Here is a 21816-nt window from a genome sequence, read left to right as displayed (position 1 = left end):
GACTGGGCCATTCTAACACATAGATATGTTTAGTTTTAAACCATTCCATTGTTGCCCTGGCTTTATGTTTAGGCTTGCTGTCCTGCTGAAAGGTGAACCTCCGCCCCAGTCTCAAGTCTTTTGCAGACTCCAAGAGGTTTTCTTCCAAGATTGCCCTGTATTTGGCTCCATCCATCTTCCCATCAATTCTGACCAGCTTCCCTGTCCCTGCTGAAGAGAAGCACCCCCAGAGCATGATGCTGCCACCACCATATTTGACAATGGGGATGGTGTGTTCAGAGTGATGTGCAGTGTTAGTTTTCTGCCACACATAGCGTTTTGCATTTTGGCCAAAAAGTTCCATTTTGGTCTCCTCTGACCAGAGCGCCTTCTTCCACATGGTTGCTGTGTCTCCCACATGGCTTGTGGCAAACTGCAAACGGGACTTCTTATGCTTTTCTGTTAACAATGGCTTTCTTCTTGCCACTCTTCCATAAAGGCCACCTTTGTGCAGTGCACAACTAATAGTTGTCCTATGGACAGATTCCCCCACCTGAGCTGTAGATCTCTGCAGCTCATTTATAGTCACCATGGGCCTCTTGACTGCATTTCTGATCAGCGCTCTCCTTGTTAGGCCTGTGAGTTTAGGTGGACAGCCTTGTCTTGGTAGGTTTACAGTTGTGCCATACTCCTTCCATTTCTGAATGATCGCTTGAACAATGTTCCGTGGGATGTTCAAGGCTTTGGAAATCTTTTTGTAGCCTAAGCCTGCTTTAAATTTCTCAATAACTTTATCCCTGACCTGTCTGGTGTGTTCTTTGGACTTCATGGTGTTGTTGCTCCCAAGATTCTCTTAGACAACCTCTGAGGCAGTCACAGAGCAGCTGTATTTGTACTGACATTAGATTACACACAGGTGCACTCTATTTAGTCATTAGCACTCATCAGGCAATGTCTATAGGCAACTGACTGCACTCAGATGAAAGGGGGCTGAATAATTACGCACACCCCACTTTGCAGTTATTTATTTGTAAAAAAAATCTTTGGAATCGCGTATGATTTTCATTCCACTTCTCACGTGTACTCCACTTTGTATTGGTCTTTCACATGGAATTCTAATGAAATTGATTCATGTTTGTGGCAGTAATATGTCAAAATGTGGAAAAGTTCACGGGGGCAGAATAGTTTTGCAAACCACTGTGTATCTCTAATACAGGGCTTCCCAACCGTGCCCTCAACAGTGCGCATTGTGTGGAAATCCACAGAGGTAGTTAATCAGCTTTACTGAGACACTAATTACCGTACATACTCACGTATAAACCAAGGCCCACACTTTTCCCACAGAAACAAGGAAAAACTGATTCTCGTGTATAAGCCCTCCACAATAGTGATATGTGCCCCCAGTAAAGGTCAGCCCCCCTCACAATAGCCAGATGTGCCCCAAGGATGACACAGCTGTTTCAAGATGCCACTAGATGGCATCATAGAGATGAGACACAGCAATTGCCACACAGGAAGAATACGCATTGATTAAACAGCTGGCAGTGCTTCTTGCATGCTGTGCTCCACAAGCCAGGGGGCACAGGTAGTCTTGAGCAGCGCACTCTGCATTCCATGTTGCATCAAATGCGAGGCAGCAGGGAGCCAGCTGGCAAGAGCAGGATCACTACTGCAAGATCCTTACGCTCCTCTGCCGTAACAATACCTGCTCCACCATCCATTCTGCTCCACTGACTCACGTATAAGTGGAGAGGGTAACTTTTCAGGACTTTTTTTTTTTGTGCTGAGAAATTAGGGTTATACGCGAGTATATAAGGTACCTCTCCTGTGAATGTGTGGTTTTCTGCAAAACATACAATGGCCTCGATTCATAAAAGTGCTGTCGGTAAGGTAAACTCGAGCGGGGAAACACCGCTGTCGGTATTTCAGCCTTCAGGGTGGTAATTCATAAAAATGTTGCCTGTTGAGATATGCGTGCGGAGATATTCCGCTGTAGGCTGGCGTTAGGCTGTCCTACGCATGCGGAAACAGGAGAAGCTGGCCGAGTCCCTCCGTGCGGTGTTCTCTCTGCTGCAGCTGCTTGGGAGGTCTGTCCCATTCACTGCAATGGATTCCGCACGCTTCTCGCCACATCAGAGGTAGCGGTAATCCCCGTCGGCATACCGCTACCTCTAATCTTTATGAATTGACATTTGTTACTTTTGCTATGATAATCACCGCGCAAGGCGGTGATTTATCACTCTGCTCGCGAATGTCGGCTTTTCATGCGGAAAAAGCCTTTATGAATACAGATTTTGCTGTGTGGTCGGTAAAGTAAACTGTTTTCAGCATTTCCGCATGCGGGAATGCTTTATGAATCGAGGCCATTGTTGTTGTACTTAAGGTAGGGCTGGATTTACCATAAGGTGCCTAATGGAAAGGTGTCTCACTCCCCTCCATGAGTGCCTCCCTCCCTGCTTCCTTTTGCAGAGTCCTGATGAGAGTGTAAATGAGTGGTTACCCTGTTTTTGGCATTCCACTGATAAGATCTCCCTTTAGTCAGGGGCACTTCAAGCTACTTAATGAGGTTCCGCTAGCTACCGAATACTTCGGGGGGGGGGGGGGATCTCCTCTAGCTACTTAGTATTAGGTAGCCAGAAGTACCCTCAGTATTAAGTGGCACCTGTAGCTACCTATGACAAGCAGGGGAAGTAAGGGAGACGTGGCAACTAGGACAGCCAGCACACTTATGGAGTGGTTTGGTGGAGGCTTGTAGGCTCAAGCAGGGTGAATCCTAAGGTGCCAGGACATCTGTGCCTATAGGCTCTTGCGAGGTAAATCCAGGCCTGACTTGAGTACAGGTTTGGGAAGTTGTGCTCTAATATACATATTCACATTCCCTCTTTTTGACGCCTAATGTATATTTTGCAGCTTACAGGCCTCTTCATCGGTGGCATAAATCTTCTCAATAAGTTGCATTCAAGAGTAAATACTGCCTGGACCATGTCACAGTGAGTTCAAATTATTTAAAAGTTTGCACTCTTTTCAGATCATATTCAGTACCACACTCTAGTGTCCTGGGAGTACTCTCACTCAACATTTGATTAGTAGGCGCATGTAGTCTGGCATTGCCTTGTGAAACACTAGAACTGGGTGCTGAATATGATTTAAAAACAGTGTAGACTCTTTGGAATATTTCAAACCCTGCTGTGAGGTGGTCTAGTGTGTACCTAGACCTGGGTTCGAATCTCGGCTCTGCCTGTTCAGTAAGCCAGCACCTATTCAGTAGGAGGCCTTGGGCCAGTCTCCCTAACACTGGTACTGCCTATAGAGCGCGTCCTAGTGGCTGGAGCTCTGGCGCTTTGAGTCCGCCAGGAGAAATGCGCAATATAAGTGTTCTGTGTTTGTTTGTTTGTATTCCTCTGATGAAGTGGCCTTTAAACTGAGAAACGTATGTTAGGCATCAAAAAAAAAAAAAAAAGAGGACAGTGAAGTTTTTTGTTCTTAAAAGCATTTATGAACTGAAACTAAATGCATTATTTTTAATCTGAAGAAACCAGTAAAATTTGTATTTGTTGAACCGTCGTTTAAAGCGACACTGAAGCAAAAAAAAAACTTTAAAAAAAAAACTTATGGTATAATGAATTGTAAGTGTAGTTCGGATAAATAATAGAACATTAGTGACAAAATATTTTTATTTTCAGTGATATAGATGCGTTTCTATAACATTGCATCATTCTCTAATATTTCCAGTTTACAAATCACTTTGTATTTTAAATGAGATACAACAGAGCTAATGACTTCTGGCAGAAAAATCTTAAACAAGAAACAGTGAGAGACCAGTTGAGATAAGTGCTTCAGAAAATAGCATTGCTCTCTGACAAAATAAGTCGGAGGGCTCAGAGATGTTCTTTTGCCTAGATAACAACTATAGTTTCTTGTTCTGGAAACAATATGAGACTCCTATCTGTGCTACTAGTTTTCTATATTTCTTAAGGGGCCCATACACTCAGATGATTTTCGGCCGATCCATCAATCGAAATCAATCGCAAATCGATTGACCAATCGATTGATTTGCGGCCGATTTCAATCGATCTGACATGTTGGAAAATGTAGGCTTATCTCTTGAGATGGCTTATCATTTTGCATTGGACCTAATGGAAATCTGATGGCAAAAAAATGCCATCAGATCGATTTTCAATAGATTTCATACTAAAATCTATTGGAAATCTGTTCCTAGTAAAAAATGTTCCTAAACACATCAGATAGATCAGGAAATCTATCAGATGATCTATCTGCTGCTAATCTAACGAGTGTATGGCCTCCTTTAGCTGTACTACACATACAAATCCTTATCTCATAAGTTTTTTACTTCAGATTCCCTTTAACCTCCTTGCCGGTCTAATTCTCGCCGGCAAGGAGGCAGCGCAGCACTTTTTTTTTTTTTTTTAAATCATGTAGCGAGCCCAGGGCTCGCTACATGATGGCCGCTGAGCGGCGGCATCCCCCCACCCACTCCGATCGCCTTCGGCGATCAGAGTAAGCAGGAAATCCCGTTCAGAACGGGATTTCCTGCAGGGCTTCCCCGGTCGCCATGGCGACTGGGTGGGATGACGTCACGGACGTCGGGACATCACAGGGAATCCTGATCCACCCCTCAGCGCTGCCTGGCACTGAATGGCCAGGCTGCGCAGGGGTCGGGGGGGAGGGGGGGCTCGGCGCGGCGGGTAGCGGCGGCGATCGAATGTTACAAGCCGCTAGCAAAGTGCTAGCTGCATGTAACAAAAAAAAATTATGCAAATCGGCCCAGCGGGGCCTGAGAAATCCTCCTGCGCAGGTTACCCGGGATAACCGGCAAGGAGGTTAAAGGGAATGTCCAAGCAAAATAAGAGTTTCACTTACCTGGGGCTTCTACCAGCCCCATGCAGCCATCCTGTGCCCTCGTAGCCACTCACTGCTGCTCCAGTCCCACGCTGGCATCTTGCCGACCTTGGAGGTCGGCGGGACGCATTGCGTACATTTTTACGCATTCCCACTAGTGCAGGAACATTAATGCATACATTTTTACGCATTACTGGTTCAATGCGTAAAAATGTACGCATTGAACCAGTAACTCGTAAAATTGTATGTATTAATGTTCCTGCACTGGCGGGAATGCGTAAAAATGTACGCAATGCGTCCCGCCGACCTCCGAGGTCGGCAAGCTGCCAGCGGGGGACTGGAGCAGCAGTGAGTGACTACGAGGGCACAGGATGGCTGCATGGGGCTGGTAGAAGCCCCAGGTAAGTGAAACTCCATTTTTTTATTTTGCTTGAACCTTCCCTTTTAATGTAGTTTATTCTTTAAATGTACTTTATTCTTTAAACCTCTAATGTTGTAGGGTAAATGTGTAGATTGTAGATGTGAGGGAGCACATTGAAGAAGACTAGAAATATATTTTTATCACATAAGACTTAAAAATATCAAAAGGTTTTTAGAATTCTATGTGGGTGGTCTTTTCAAGGGATGTATTAAGGAGTTGTTTCTCAAGTAGTTTAGAAAAGTTGTCTGGATCCTTCACATGATTTGAAAGGAATACTGAGCACAAAGATTACAACTGTCATAAATCAGTGTTTCTTAACATTATAATGGCATATAAATAAACATTTGTAAAGCCTTTATAAACATTAATGGGGCAATCCTCCTAATGCTAGGTACACACCATACAATTTTCTGTTAATGTTCTGTTATGCCAAGTACACACCATACAATTTTCTGTAAGATTTTCTGTTAGATTTACCTGCCAGATAGATAATTTATCGAATGCTGGGATTACACGATACTTTTTTTGTAAGAATCGTTCCGATAGATGCCTTCGATGATAAAATTCTGACATGTCCGATGTTCCGCTCGATTAGTTTCCGCTCGTTTTCTTATAGAAGTCAATGGAAAAAAGATAAGAAAAAAACGAGTGGAAGATAAGCGAATCGAGAAGAAGATCGAATGGTTAATTGCGTGCCGAATCGAATGCAAAAAAAGTATCGTGTAATTCCAGCATAACTGTCTATCTGCCTAGCAATTAAGCATTGTTCTGCTCAGCAGGAGATAACCAGAAGATAATGACCATATATAACCATATAGAGAAAAGTACCCAATAACAGCAGCACCAACCACTCCAAAAAATGATTTCAAAGAAAATCATACAAGAAGTTTTATTTGTAAATGATAAACAAAATTAAAAACATGATTAAAAATCACCAAAGGTGATAGCAGCAGCGTACATAATAAATCATCAATTCAATAATATGACAATATTAAAGGGGAACTGAAGAGAGAGGTATATGGAGACTGTCATGTTTATTTCCTTTTAGACAATACCAGTTGCCTGGCAGCCCTGCTGATCCTCTGCCTCTAATACTATTAGCCATAGCCCCTGAACAAGCATGCAGCAGATCAGGTGTTTCAGTGGTTCAGACTTATAAGTCTGATCTGACAAGACTAGCTGCATGCTTGTTTCTGGTTTTAATCAGATACTACTGCAGAGAAATAGACCAGCAGGGCTGCCAGGCAACTGGTATTGATTAAAAGGAAATAAACATGACAGCCTCCATATACCTCTCTCTTCAGTTCCCCTTTAATACCTCACAAAACCTCAAAAATTGCCTTAAAGATAACAGCATTGGTCACCAAAGACGAGGTAAGCCACAAAGAGCCAATAACGTAAACCTGTATAATTCATAATCTTCAATTCATAATAATAGTATTCAGAGTAATAAACAATATTGAACAAATGCCCAAAAATGAAGATAGTGAGTATAAGAGCGACAAAGGAGTCTCAAATAACGTTATTAGATCAATTAAACACCAGGGAAACGTGTACACATAACATAACAAAGTGGAATAAATAAGGCCTCAAAACTTACAAGGCAGAGGAAGGAGGAACAGTAAACACCGCTGCTTACCTTAATGCATCACGCGGGCGCTACCCGCTTCAGAGAGAGGCCTCTCTGGGCGGGCGTTCCAGCGATAGCAGAGCATGTACAGTTTGTCTGCAGACTGATAAGGCTGTTTCTGAGCGTTCCACTGAGCGGATCGTTCAGAAACAGTGTTATCAGTCTGCAGACAGACTGTACACATGCTCTGCTATCGCTGGAACGCCCGTCCAGCGGGAGGGTCCGACGGACCCGTCGTTCCTTATAGTACTGCGTGTGTATGCACCTCTAGGCATCAGATTTACCTGCCAGATAGATAATTTCCAACATGTTGAAAATTATCTATCTATCTGCCTAGCAGTTAGGCATTGTTCTACTCGGCAGGAGATAATCAGAAGACATTGCACCAGAGATAATGACCAATCTCTACAGAAAATAATCTAACAGAAAATTGTATGATGAAATCTAACAGAAAATTGTGTGGTGTGTACTAGGCATAACACATTTAAACTTGATAAGGGGCATGTGAAAGGAAGTTACCCACAAAAGAAGGTACTTGGCCAACAATCATTTATAAGGCTTACGCTTTTATTTAAAGTGGATCCGAGATAAACTTTTACTCATTGCATAATTGTGTTCCTTTTATATAGTTTAAAGGGCATTCCTCAAGCCAAATACTTTTTTTTTTGTTTTGTTTTAATACTCTAATTCCCTATAAACTAAACAAGCCTCACTCACAGCTTCAGAGAGCCTTGGCATTCTCAGACTCATGTAGCAAGGGTTTTTGGGAGATCAGTCTGGGCAGGAGGAGGAGGTTACTAGCCATTGATTTCAGAGGCAGGGGGAGGAGGGAGGAGTAGAGGGGATTGAGCTGAGGGCTGCAGATGCTATCAGCTTGCCTGTGACATTGTGACAAACACAACATGGCCGCTGTCATTGTATAAATATAATATTCATATACTTTTGAAGCTGTTTGTAGCTAGATTTGCTGTGTAAACTATCTAAACTTTAGATACAATATATAGACAAGTTACTTGTCATAGTTAGTTTTTCATCTCGGATCCGCTTTAAAATAAAACGTGTGTGTTAAGTAGGATTTATCATATTTTTTATCTTTTATACTTCATGAAAGTGAACCTGTGTCCTTTTCCATTGCTGTGTACTCTGTATTGCAGATATCTAGAAGTTTGTGCTTGCTTTTATGCCCTGTGAGAGCACTTCTGGAACATTCCTGCAATGTTCAGTGTGTAGTTTGTTCTGTCTTGTACTACTATTCAGAACAAGTGAGACTGATCCAAAAACACAGATGTCGCATTAGCCAATTTCCTGCCATTAAGTGACTATATATAATTATATATATCTCATCAGTATTTTTCTAATCTGAATTTTTTTTTCTTTTTCTCAGCTGGAAGTTCATGAGGCTAAACCTATACCAGAAAACCACCCACAATGGGATACAACCATAGAAGGTGACGATGACCAAGGAGACAGTGAGGGCTTTGAGGAGAGCTATGACGAGGAGGAAGAAGATGAAGAAGAGGATTAAGTGAATAAAGCAAAAACTGAGGACTTCAGAGATTTGCACATGGTCGTCTATCTGATATCGGAGCTATTCCATTCACCACAGCCACAGTCTAGTAATTTTGAGGAAGGAGTTGCTTTTAGTTAGTGTCTTGTGGTGTTTGGCTTTAGTGACACATACTCTCACTGAAGCCATTCAGTGCACTTGACCTACCTGAAAACAAACTAGGTTTGTTTTTGTTTTTTCATTAAACAACAATATCTGAGGTCCTGAACTGCTTGTGTCTGGACCACAAGAGTCCTGTTTACAGCAGAAAATCTCTTCTACAGCAATTCAGAGATTGATTAAATTGATAATTCCGTTTTAAGTGCTTTTTTTCCCTTCAATCTCTGAATTATTTTTTTCTTTTATTCGGATAAACATTCCACAAACAAAACCTTTAACCAGGGTGATAATATCCAATCTAACACTAATACCAAGTTTGAAAACTGTTTCTTTTTAGGGAAAATCGTTTTAGCAAGCAAACGGTCGTTACCACTAGCAAATCCAATGCAAATACTGGAGGTTTGATAAAGGAATGGCTCAGGAGATTATGGGACCACAAGTGGCCAGAATGTTGGTGGTTTTAATGCAAAGATAGATGCCTTTATTAGTGAGGGGTAAATACTCCTTGAAAGTCTTAATATCAGGATTGACTACGAGCTCTGTGGCTGTAGCGAAGAAGAAAGTACGACACACCAGCCGCCATTATGGGGATGTGAAATTTTAAAACATAAACAAAAAAACTATAAATATAATATTTTCTGGCCTCTGTTAGTCTTCACATCAGTGCCAAGCGCCTCTGTCTGTCCTGATGCTGTGACATCTACATCTGGAACATTTGTGCCGTTTTGTTCTCTGTGATGGCTCACTTGGCTTTCTGCAGATAAGTCGGAAGAGCGGGCTACACAGACATGGTCAACTTGTGTAATAAACAATAAACTATTACACCATTTATGACTGTTTTTGCATTTGTAACAGTGTGTACCTCTTAGTCTCCCACTGGGGGAATACTTTTTTTTAAATATTTGCTATTTAACTGTAAATAATTAGCATTTCAGGTAGTCTGTGATTCCGTACAATATGCCTGTTACTTACACACAGGTTCTTTTCATATTACTGAAATGTGAATTATTCAGTTAAATGTAAAAGAAAATGGGCAGTTTTATCTCAGGAGAGGAAGTATATTATTTCTGTGTTGTACAGAGGTATGGAACTAGTGGCGAATCACATGACCTGCACCTTTTGCCCGTTCTTCAGTTTTTGTGGGCCACTCTGTTTAGGAAAAAATGCCATGATTTTGAAAACAAGTTGTCACTTTAAATGCAGAATGACATTGCAAACGACTTTGTAATGCAATAGTTGCAAATAAAATCCAGAGGTTCAATGGCACTTGTTTATGTTGTTATTGTTAACATAGCAGGAAGGCATTTTGTAACACTACTGTTGGAAAAATGCTCAAGACATTTGTGTGGGGAAAATGTATGCTACAATTTGTCATGTTTTTACACCTATGACTCCAAGCAGTGTAGACCAAGAAGGAAGTCCTTGTGTGGGGAAAATGTAAAATATCATTTGTCGCATTTTTACACCTATGACTTAAAGCCATGTAGGTGAAGAGGGAAAACTTACAAAAAGTGCAAATTGTAATCTATAAAACTGTTTCAGGCAAGTTACCAGATTTATAGCTTTCCATGTTCCCTCTGAGCTGCCTCTAATTTTGTAGGCTCTGTTTACTAAAGCGTCTCTGGAGACCTCCAAGTACAGCCAATAGAGAAAACACAAGGTATTCAGAAGATTTGGTCTGGATTAATTAAACCTTATTTGCCTATGAATTGCTATAGCCTTTTGAGCCATATTTGATCACAGTAAGGGTTGCTAAAAGGTATGTACACGTCTTAGAGCGTTCACTTATCTAGCGTGTGTACAGCGTCTGCCATGTGTTGCTTAGGGATCTGACATGCTGGACCCCGACTACACCTAAACAGCCCTGATTGCATTGTTCTTTAGGCTGCCCCCCCCCCCCCCCCCCCTCTCCAACTGCTGGAAGCCGTTCTGTTGTCCCTCCAACCCCCTTCATTACACATGAGGGGATAGTAATGCATCTGTGCAACATCGGCCCTAAATTATCTCCCAAAAAAAAACCTTTCCCGGTCGCTGATGAGTGACAATTATCGCACGTGCCTATGTAGCTTAAGAGGGTTGTGAACATTTAGAAATACCTGAAGAGGTTTGGTGTGGGCATTTAAAGTTTTGCAGAAAGTCTTTAGATGAAAATTCCAAAATGACTCAAGCATACCATCTAAGGGGCACTTACTCTTTGGATTCATTACTCAAGCGTCTGTCCACAGTAAGTATTTCATACTAGTTCCTGGGCTAGGGAAAAAAATTGGTCCTTTCTCAAGAACAGAGCAATTGGAGGTTATCTCCATCAACACCCAAAGCTCAATAATTAAGTGATACCAGTCAGAGAAAAGTAAAGTGCTTACTTTCCCTAGTGTGCAATATTTATTTTCTTACTTTTACATCTAGTTATGAAGAAAGGTTACAAGGTTACTTGCTTAGCAGGTCATTGAGTCCCTCAAACTCAATATGGGAAAAAAAGTTATTGCCTTTTGGGGGGGGTTGCAAAGCCTTCACAACAGTTCAGGATTAACACTAAAGGCGCTCAGTGCTATGTTACTTACATAGGTGCAGATGGAGAAAATCCACAGTATAAGCTCGACCACTTCTCTGGGTGTGTGCATGGTGAAACTACATATGCCAATTTACCTAATATAGGTATCTCAGGTTTGCAGTAGAAATATTTATGAATGAGTTACTACCTGGGAAAAGTAGCTATGCAGTGTTTTGAACAGGGCTGTGGAGTCTAGGAGTTGGAGTCGGGGCAATTTTGGGCACCCGGAGTCGGAGTTGTTGATTTCATAAACTGAGGAGTCTGAGTCGGATGATTTTTGTACAAAATCCACAGCCCTGTTAAGTATTAGACTAAGGAGTCGGAGTCGGGGCCATTTTGGGTACCTGGAGTTGGAGTCTGAGTCGTGGTTTCATAAACTGAGTCTGAGTTGGAGTCTGAAGATTTTTGTTCTGACTCCACAGCCCTGGTTTTGAATTTGAAAGCACTGACAGCTGTAAGCTGGGCCTCAGGCTGGGTAACCATGGAATAATGAAATTGACCGTAACGAACGATATATGACGGCATGCTCGTTACATAGCTAGTGGGTACAGTAACCGCACAACAATTGCTAAAGATCCGTCATGACAGATATTTAGCGATGCCCGAGCACTGCACAACGCCATTGTTCTCACCGCTCCCCCGTCTGCCGGAAAGTGCTAGTCGGCCCTCCGCAGACACGCACCCCCAGCATAGCAACAAGTGTGTAGTCAGAGGCAGATGACTTGTATCTTGTATGTACAATGTCACAGCTGCTCTGTTGCATGGCAAGGATTGGTATCCGATCCCTTGGGCATCAGAGCTCTTCTGGTTAATTTGTGGTTTTAGAGGTTGTTCAGTGCAGATCAGGGGGATCACATCCAGATTCTGCCCATCAACATGTTGACCATGCCCTGTATAAATTAACAAGACGGGACCAGGGCTTTTCCTCTTCTCAGTTAGGCTTTTCAGTGTTTGAACCTTGCATAGTGATTTTAGTGAATTTTCTACAATAAAAAAAAAAATCCTAATTAGCATTTCCCATTTTAACTGTGGCTATTTTGAAACCAATCCTGATGTAATTTTCTGCCCTACTCTCCTCTTCCTGATTTGCCTGCCCTTCACTATAGAAAAATGCATTGTCTCAGCATGAGAAATATTGGCCAATCAGAGAGAAACAGAGGAGTGGGAGGGGAAAACAAGAGGGAAAGAGGCTTCAACCAGTCAGGCTGCATTAAAGAGGAACTTCAGCCTAAACAAGCATACTGTCATTAAGTTACATTAGTTATGTTAATTAAAATAGGTAATATAATCTCTTACCCACCCTGTTTTAAAAGAACAGGCAAATGTTTGATTTCATGAGGGCAGCCATCTTTTTGGTTTAAAGGCGGTGACAGGGAGCATGATGCACAGTTCCAACTGCCCTGTGTGCTGATCACCCCTCCCAGTTGCTAGGCAACGTGAATAACACCATAGGAAATCCCATCATGCTTTGCACAGCATCAGGGAAAAAAAGCCTGGGCAGTTTTCTTTGATGGGTGGAGCTTAGCTTAAAATGCAGCTAAAAATGATGCTTTGGTAAGAAAAACAGCTCTGATGCTGTGAAACTGTTAAAGAAACACCAAGCCTTTTCAGTTCTGCTGAGTAGATTTTAAGTCCGGAGGTTCACTTTAAAGCGGAATATAACCCTGCATTTCAACTTTGCTCTAAAACATTATTTACAGTATATTATATGCAACCAGCATTTTTTTTTTACTAGACCAGCATTGGAAGGGTTACACGGAGCTTTAAAGTTCCTGGAGAGAACTGCAGACTCATCCGAAGCTTACATAGATACATTTTGTTTACTTAAATGTATCTAAGTTTGGAATGTGACTCACTCTCTCTGACTGTGCAGGAGCTGGAGGATAGCCAAAGAGTGTGTAACATTTCTCACTTGTTACATTATATTTAGTTAAATGTATCTATCTGAACTTCTGCATATCTCTCCATGGAACTTTAAACCTCTGTGTGTGTAACCCTTCCAATGCTGGTCTAGTAAAACAAAAATGCTGGTTGCATATAATATGCTGTAAATAATGTTTTAGAGCAAAGTTGAAATGCAGGGTTATATTCCACTTTAAAGAGAACCCGAGGTGGCTTTGTATAACGTTAGTGGGGCACAGAGGCTGGTTGGGCACACTAACACCAGCCTCTGTTGCCCCATGGTGTGTGTCAAAGACCCCCCTGCTCGCCGCTATCCTTCCCGCAGTGCTGGCGACACGCAGCGCGTCGCCAGCACAATGTTTACCCTAGCGCTGTCTGTCAGCGCCGCTCCCCCGCCTCCTCCGCATCGCCGCTACCCGCCCTCGTCCCTTCCCTCCAATCAGCGTGAGGGAAGGGACGAGGGCGGGTAGCGGCGATGCGGAGGAGGCGGCGGAGCGGCGCTGACAGACAGCGCTAGGGTAAACATTGTGCTGGCGACACGCTGCGTGTCGCCAGCATTGCGGGGGTATAGCGGCGAGCAGGGGGGGGTCTTTGACACACACCATGGGGCAACAGAGGCTGGTGTTAGTGTGCCCAACCAGCCTCTGTGCCCCACTAACGTTATACAAAGCCACCTCGGGTTCTCTTTAAGTCTGAGAGGAAATAATCTCTGGTTGTGCTCTCTCAGGTAATGTCTATTGTTCTTCAAGGTGCCTCTCTCATCAAAGCATCTGTAAGTGAAGATGCCTGCCACTCTATCTCTGAGATTCCTTTGCAGGAATTTGATTCCAGACTAAAGACCGTCTACACACTATTCAGATGTTTTGCTGCTGCTTATAACCTTTTGAAGGACAGAAAAATGGCTATAATTATGTATGTTATTCCTATTTGATTTCCAGTCTGAAGCATCATCATGGAGTTCATCTTTAACCACTTGCCGACCGCACGCTTATACCGTGCGTCGGCAAAGTGGCAGCTGCAGGACCAGCGACGCAGTACTGCGTCGCCAGCTGCAGGCTGATTAATCAGGAAGCAGCCGCTCGTGCGAGCGGCTGCTTCCTGTCAAATCACGGCGGGGGGCTCCGTGAATAGCCTGCGGGCCGCCGATGGCGGCTCGCAAGCTAAATGTAAACACAAGCGGAAATAATCCGCTTTGTTTACATTTGTACGGCGCTGCTGCGCAGCAGCGCCGTAAGGCAGATCGGCGATCCCCGGCCAATCAGCGGCCGGGGATCGCCGCCATGTGACAGGGGACGTCCTGTCACTGGCTGCACAGGACGGATAGCGTCCTGTGCAGCCCAGATCTCCCGGGGGAGAAGGTAGGAGAGGGAGGGGGGAGAATGTCGCCGCGGAGGGGGGCTTTGAGGTGCCCCCCCCCGCAAAATGCCTGCAAGTAGGAGCGATCAGACCCCCCCTGCACATCATCCCCATAGGGGGGAAAAAAGGGGGGCGATCTGATCGCTCTGTGTGGCCGCGGATCTGTGCTGGGGGCTGCAGAGCCCACCCAGCACAGATCCAAACAAACAGCGCTGGTCCTTAAGGGGGGGGTAAAGGGTGGGTCCTCAAGTGGTTAATTCTTAATTTTAGTACTTGGCTCCTTCAGGTTGGATGCACATTGTTATTGTTTGAAATATGCTTTAAAGTAAACCTGAACTGAAAGGCATATGGTGACTGCTATATTTATTTCCCTTTAAAGGAAACCTGAACTGAGCTTCAAACTGCAGTATTTTACCTACCTGGGGTTTCCCCAGTCTGACTTGAGTCAGAGCACCTGATCTACATTCTTGTTCAGGGTTTATGGCTAAGGCCTGGTACACACTTTCATTTATGATTGGGCAACCACTGACCAGTTTTACCACTTCCATGTAGTTTGAGGGTTTACCTTTACAATCTACTCGCGGTATTCAATTTCTGTTGGCCCTCATTCTTCATTGAGGTGGTACAATTGGTTAGTGATTGGCCAATCGAAATTGAAGGCGTGTACCAGGCTTTAGGGTATTCAAAACAGAGGTACATCAGGGCATCTTGGCAATCTGCATTGTTTAATGGAAATAAATGTCAGCCTCCATATCCCTGTAAGCTCAGGTGTACTTTAATGCTGCCGTTTCCCTCTGTATCTTTGACTTTGTAAAGTTCTGTGGAAGGCCTGGAAAATACACAACTTTATAAGAATTCATTTGCAGCTGTAATTGTGCAAATTGGATGTTTGTTTTTATACATTAACGTTCTGACAGTGAAATCTTATTTTCTTGTTTCTCAAACCCTGCAGGCTTATAATTAGTAGCCTTCTAGTATGTTCTAGGACCACCCAATTAGTTGACATTGCTTAAAGTGGATCCGAGATTAACTTTTACTCATTGCATGATTGTGTTCCTTTCCTATTGTTTTATAGGGTATTCCTCAAGCCAAATACTTTTTTGTTTTAATACTCTAATTCCCTATAAACTAAACAAGCCTCGCCCACAGTTTTTCAGAAAGCCTTGGCATTTTCAGACAGTAGCAAGGGCTCCTGGGAGCTCAGTCTGGGCAGGAGGAGGGGGAGGGATTACTAGCCAGAGATTTCAGAGGCAGAGGGGAGGAGGGGGGATTAGATTTTTTTCACAGGCTGAGTGCTGAAGCTGCAGATAAACTTGCCTGTGTGTATGGTTTACAAACAACATGGCTGCTGTCATTGTATCACAGGAAGAAATATATTCAATATTCTATTAAAGCTGTTTGCAGCTAGTAAACTATCTAAACTTTAGATAAGATATAGACAAGTTACTTGTTATAATAAGTTTTTCATCTCGGATCCGCTTTAACATTTTATAACTCTCTAATTGGGAGGCAAAACGATGCTTAGCCAGTAAACTGTTGATTAACAAAGACCTCCTGCTTCATATTTCTTGCATTCTATACAATGTAGAAGGACTAATAAATTGCCCACAATGATTAAAAAAAAAGGATTTTGCACCTTTCCCTAATTGTTGCATATTTATCACAGTGAATCGTTTAAAGTGCTTTACATAATACATTTTGTATAAAGATTATACATGTTTTTGTTTCATTTAAAATAGATGTAAACGTTACAAATAGTTTCTTCCAGATTAAATGAGCCATACATTACTTTTCTCCTATGTTGCTGAGACTTACAGTAAATAGTAGAACCATGACATTGGCCTCAATTCATGGAGCTTTATCAAACACTTTATCAAACGTTTGATAATTTACCTCATGGGTAAAATCTAATTTTGAATTCATTAAGGTGTAATATATTTATTGAACATTTTATCGGTAAAACATTCGATAAATATATAACACCTTAGTGACTTCAAAATTAGGTTTTACCCATGAAGTAAATTGTCAAACGTTTGATAAAGTGTTTGATAAAGCTCCGTGAATTGAGGCCATTACCGACAGGTTTGGGCTAGTCCATCTCTCCATAGGGGATTCTCAGCATGGCCTTTATTCTTTATAAAGACACTCCCTGAAATGGATCTATACAAATATGCTGGCCAGCCTGCCTGCTCACCATACACTTTTTTGGCAGTTGGATGGAGCAATTTTGTAGTATTTCACAGGCGCTGATCCAAACTTTATCTCATGTGTATGTTCCACCAGCTGCTCAGGATCAACCACATCCACAATCGGTTCCAAGAAAAAATGCATACAACTCCACAGCGCTTGGTACTCAGATCGGCATCTGCAGTAACCCCACAGTGCTCAAAAGCATATTTCCACAGTGACCATCACCAGAAATAAATCGAGAAAGGTCACTTCTCCATCCAAGAATCATATAAACATTTATTAGAAGCTGAATCTACATCACATATACAATGACTTACTTCCAGGGTCCTTTTTCCAGGGACCCTTAGTAGTTAAAAGCATATAGTGTAACCCAGTACACATTTAAAATCCAAAAAATGATCTCACTCACTCTGAGTGTTTCCTGATGACGGTGCAAGGCCGAAACCGGTAGGAACTGGAGACTGGGCAACTTATGAGATCGGTTTTGGGATTTTAAATGTGTACTGGGTTACACTATATGCTTTTAACTACTAAGGGTCCCCTGTCAAAAGGACCCTGGAAGTAAGTCATTGTATATGTGATGTAGACTCAGCTTCTAATAAATGTTTATATGATTCTTGGATGGAGAAGTGACCTTTCTCGATTTATTTCTGGTGATGGTCACTGTGGAAATATGCTTTTGAGCACTGTGGGGTTACTGCAGATGCCGATCTGAGTACCAAGCTCTGTATATTTGGATGGAGCAATTGCCATTCTCTGAGTGCTTTTGAAAATAAAGAAAACCCTGAACTCCCCATGAGGAGATGGGCTAGTCCAAAACCTGTCAGATTTCTACTACTTGCTGCATGTGACAGCAAAATAGGAGAAAAGTAATTTGCCTCATTTTACTCCGGAAGAAACTTACCTCTTATTTGTACAGTATATGTTTACATATATTTTCAATTTTAAGATTTTTGCGACAGAGGTCCTTTAAAGGTTTAACAACTTTTGTACAAACGTGTACCTTATCTATATGTCATAACTTCAAAAGCCATTTTGTAACTGAATTCCATTTGATAGGCGTATCAGTAAGATGTGATACTCAGTCAAAAATGAGGCTCAGGGAAGTTTGCAGTCCAGTAATACATGAAGAGTACTGTCACATGAAGCACAGAAAGCTGTGACATAACAAGCAGTGATGATGCTTGTGACGCAGTAATATGAGGCACGGTGTATGGGTACAGTAAGGTGTAAAACACTGACATGAGCAGTGATGCTTGTGGCACAGTTACTTGAGGTACAGTGCAAAGGTACAGAAAAACATGACCTGTCACATGAAGAGCAGTGATGATGCTTGTGGTGCAATAATGAGGCACGGTGTATAGGTACAGTAAAGTGTAACATTGCCTCCCTCCTACCACCCCCACCCCATTTCCCCTTCTCCTAACCTTTGCCACAGGAATGCAATGATTGTACTGTATGTTGTTAAATTTTCATGAAAAACTAAAAACTGTTATAAAAAAAAAATAGCCTGACGCTGTCGCATGAGCAGTGGTTATGCATGTGGTGCAGTAATGTGAGGCACAGTGTATTGGTACAGAAAAGTGTGACATTGGCGTCAATTCACCAGAGAGGATTTACTAAGAGAAAAAAGGTAGGTAGTTTATCTTATGAGGTATTTTAACACTCTGGAGTCAATTCACCAGTGTGAGAGGACAGAGAGAAAAATGTTTGATAGCAGGGGATAATGGAGAGATATGCATGGGGAAAGTGTGAGAAAGCAGAGAGTTAGGTAATCGGTATTAATGATTTACATGGGATACTTTTCCTCTCTGTAAGCTTGAAAGTGAAGCATTGTGGGTAGGAGGCGGAGTTTTACCACTACGTGACCAGAGTATTCCCGCCTTTTACTGCCGGATCATATCATAAATCATATCACGAGTGAGTCTGAACTTCTTCACCACCTCTGTCTCAGTAAAATTATCAAGAACTGTTCTCTCACGAAAAATAAGAGGGTCGATTAAACAGACCCTCCTCCTGCACCTTTGTCTCCTCATAATAGAAGCAAGCTCTAAGGCCTAGTGCACACCAGAGCGGTTCGGCTGTGTTTTGCGATCCGCTTACGTCTGCGGATACGCTTGGGTAATGTATTTCAATGGGCTGGTGCACACCAGAGCGGGAGGCGTTTTGCAGAAACTCATACTCCCGGGCTGCTGCAGATTTTTGGATTGCGGAGGCGTTTCTGCCTCAATGTTAAGTATAGGAAAAACGCAAACCGCTCTGAAAAACGGCACTTCAAAGCGGTTTGCCAGGCGGTTTTTGTTACAGTAGCTGTTCAGTAACAGCTTTACTGTAACAATACATGAAATCTACTACACCAAAAACGCTTCACAAAACCGCAAAATGCTAGCTGAAACGCTACAGAAAAATAAGAAAAAGCGTTTCAAAATCTAGCATTTTGCGGATCTGCTAGCGGTTTTTGGTATGCACCAGGCCTAACAGAGTAAGCTCAAAAGGCTCCATCTTCCACAGCAGCAGCTGCTGTGTGAAAACCACGATATCTCCAGGTTCATTCAGAGGATAAAGAGATGAAAAAAATAAAGAATGGCCACACCCCCTTTCTTCCCTGGTGAATTGTGAGAAAAACTAACTACTAACTATCACTTATTTATCTCATACTTATCTCACATTTATCTCTTGCATCGCATCTCTTGCATTTCTCTCTGTCGATATTTTCCCCTATACTTCTGGAGAATTGCTATTTGGAGATACCACAGGAGGTTAATTACCTCCCAAGAGATAAATAGGTTGGTAACCTCTGGTGAATTGACGCCATTGTGGCCTGAGTAGTGGTGATGATGCTTACAAGGAATTTGACTTGGCAGTTGCTTAACAAGTGGTATGGGAACAAGTGTGGGTCACACCTGCTATTCAAGTCTGGTCAAGATATTCAGAATGTATTGCTGACATTACTACCCGTCCCTGTTTTTTGGGTTTGGTTAGAAATATAGAGACGTCGTCATCTTTATTATTTTGTTTGAAGAAATGCCATCTACTTGACTGTCGTACTGTTCATATAGTTTCAGTAGTAGTGTCCAGTCACACACCCAGGCCAAATGTGCATTCAGAAAGAACACCCAGTCTGAATACTCATTCTGAATCAGCTATTTAGAAATGATTAAAGGTAGAGGAGATCAGCCTGACAGAAAAATGGCATTGTGTATAAGGTAATACAGATGTCAGTCTTCATATCCTTATCACTATAGGTAAACCTGCATGTATACATAGACTTGACAGTTGCTAGGAGCTAAATGAGGGCAAAATGCGGGCACCACCTTGTGCTTACATGTATCTGCACAAACGCCTTGACAGGCATGATGTTGAATATAGACTCTCTCTATTTTAGTTTGTATTGATATGTATCACCTTAAAATTATTTGCACCTACCGTAATTGGCCATCCTACTGTTTACCTTTTTTTCCTTGTAAATTTTCCTTTGTGTGCTACACTTCTATCAACCACTAGAGGGTATTCAGGGCACTAACAGAATATTTGCTTAGTTAAAAAGGTTGAAAGAAAATTCCAAACCAGACACAAATATTAGTTTTACATTTGCAAAACCAATAGCTATTTGTCTTCATTTGTGTTTTATAAAATAAACGAATAAGGTTACTTATAACCAAATGCAGTATACAGTAGATCACTGAATTATTATTCATTAGAATGAGATGTAGGATCACTTACCATCTCAGGCCTCATTAAAATTACACTAATCACTTTTCTTAAGGATTAACAATAGTCTCATGCGTGTGAATACAGATATGATCCAGCTAAGCCAAAAAGTGCTAGGTGAGAATTACCTTGCCTGTCCATATGAAAAACAACATAAATTCGCTAGTAAGAAATGACCACTTTCATCAATCTTCTGACAGTTGGGCTTTGTATCTAGAACTTACTACTTACTACTACAACTTGGCATAAAGATGACTGGACTGTGAATGGGAAGGAAGTATTAGGTCAAGTTTGATATCTGATCTAGGAAACTGAGAAACAGTGGACAGTCTGTGTGTCACTTAAAGCAGCAGGGATGTTCATAATGAGGTACCAAATGTTGCCTCCATGCAACTTACCAGAGTGGGGGAGTGGGCCAATAATAAAATGGCTCCACCTAACTGTACAAAGCACAGGGATTCATCACAAAATACCCATTCTGCTAAGACACACCTACAGGGAAAGCCCTAGGCAAGTATGACGAATGATTTGAGACCCTGTTTCTTTGGGGATTAATGGACTAAAATACTGTGCCACCTTTAGCAGACCCTTTTAGAGGGCTTCTGACAATTTTCCCAAGTAAATTCTTTGGTTCAAGCAAATACATTGAAATTACTTATGTTGTTGGAAAACTATTATTTATCAAATTATCAGATTTCTTATTACTCAAAAGCCAATAGACTTTTTGAACAAATGACTCACTAGACTATAGAAAAATGAATCGTAAAACTCACCCCTACATATGCCTTTTTTTCCCACCCTTTCCTTGTCAACAAAGTCCATTTCATGGCTGCTCTGCTGACCATCTGTATCTCCAATACTTTAATCCACTGATCCGCAATGTGTGTACAAATCAGGAGCTTTGGAGAGGAGCTAGAGACGATTGGCCACACGAGGAGGATTGTTTTTAATGCGAGTTTACACAGAACTTTTGTAAGTGCACCACTTTTATATTTTTAAGCAATTACACAGTTTTATGCTATTCCAGTCCCCTTCTAAGTTTGTTCAAAGGAGGAAATGGCAGCAGCGGATACTGATTACCAGCATTGCACTGGGAGTGCAGGAGGATAATGTGAACTAGAAGTATTACACTATTGTGTGTTCTTTCTTATTTTATTTCTGAGGAACTGTGTGAAGAAAGGGAAATTATCTAAATCCCAGAGTTGGGAGAAGAGGTGGAAGGATATATACGCCAGTGGTGGACTGTTGGCCCAGTAATATCTTACCGATGCACTAGAAAAACGAATGAATGTTAATGTGATTTCTTGCTATTTATATTTGTTTCTGTTGAGCGCTTTACTGGTGATTACATTTTTATTAGGATTTAGTGAAGCAATCCAGAGTCAAAGTCCAGAATATAAGGTTATTGGTAGGATTTTTTGACCTTTGGTGGTGGAGCATTCCAAGTGAGTGATAGCTGTAAATGCAAGGACAGGGTGATACTCATTCCTGCAGCCAAGCCAATGGCTGGATCTACTTATTCCTGTACATGAAAATAGGATTCTTCAAAA

At 42.0% G+C, this 21816-nt stretch overlaps 1 protein-coding gene across 2 annotated transcripts in view; it reads left to right on the top strand.

Moving 5' to 3' along the window:
- SEC63 (SEC63 homolog, protein translocation regulator) overlaps positions 1-9385 on the top strand; it is a 158296-nt gene extending 148911 nt beyond the window's left edge. For both annotated transcript variants that reach the window (XM_068231260.1, XM_068231259.1), the window contains one exon: positions 8275-9385. In XM_068231260.1, coding sequence (XP_068087361.1) covers positions 8275-8415 — 141 coding nt within the window. In that variant the 3' untranslated portion in view covers positions 8416-9385. The remainder of the gene's footprint in view (positions 1-8274) is intronic.
- The last annotated feature ends 12431 nt before the right edge of the window (positions 9386-21816 follow it).

Source organism: Hyperolius riggenbachi, chromosome 4, assembly GCF_040937935.1.
Source record: "Hyperolius riggenbachi isolate aHypRig1 chromosome 4, aHypRig1.pri, whole genome shotgun sequence".
Taxonomy (NCBI): domain Eukaryota; kingdom Metazoa; phylum Chordata; class Amphibia; order Anura; family Hyperoliidae; genus Hyperolius; species Hyperolius riggenbachi.
Note: the sequence above shows the minus strand (reverse complement) of the source record. Positions and strands in the feature narration are given on the sequence as shown.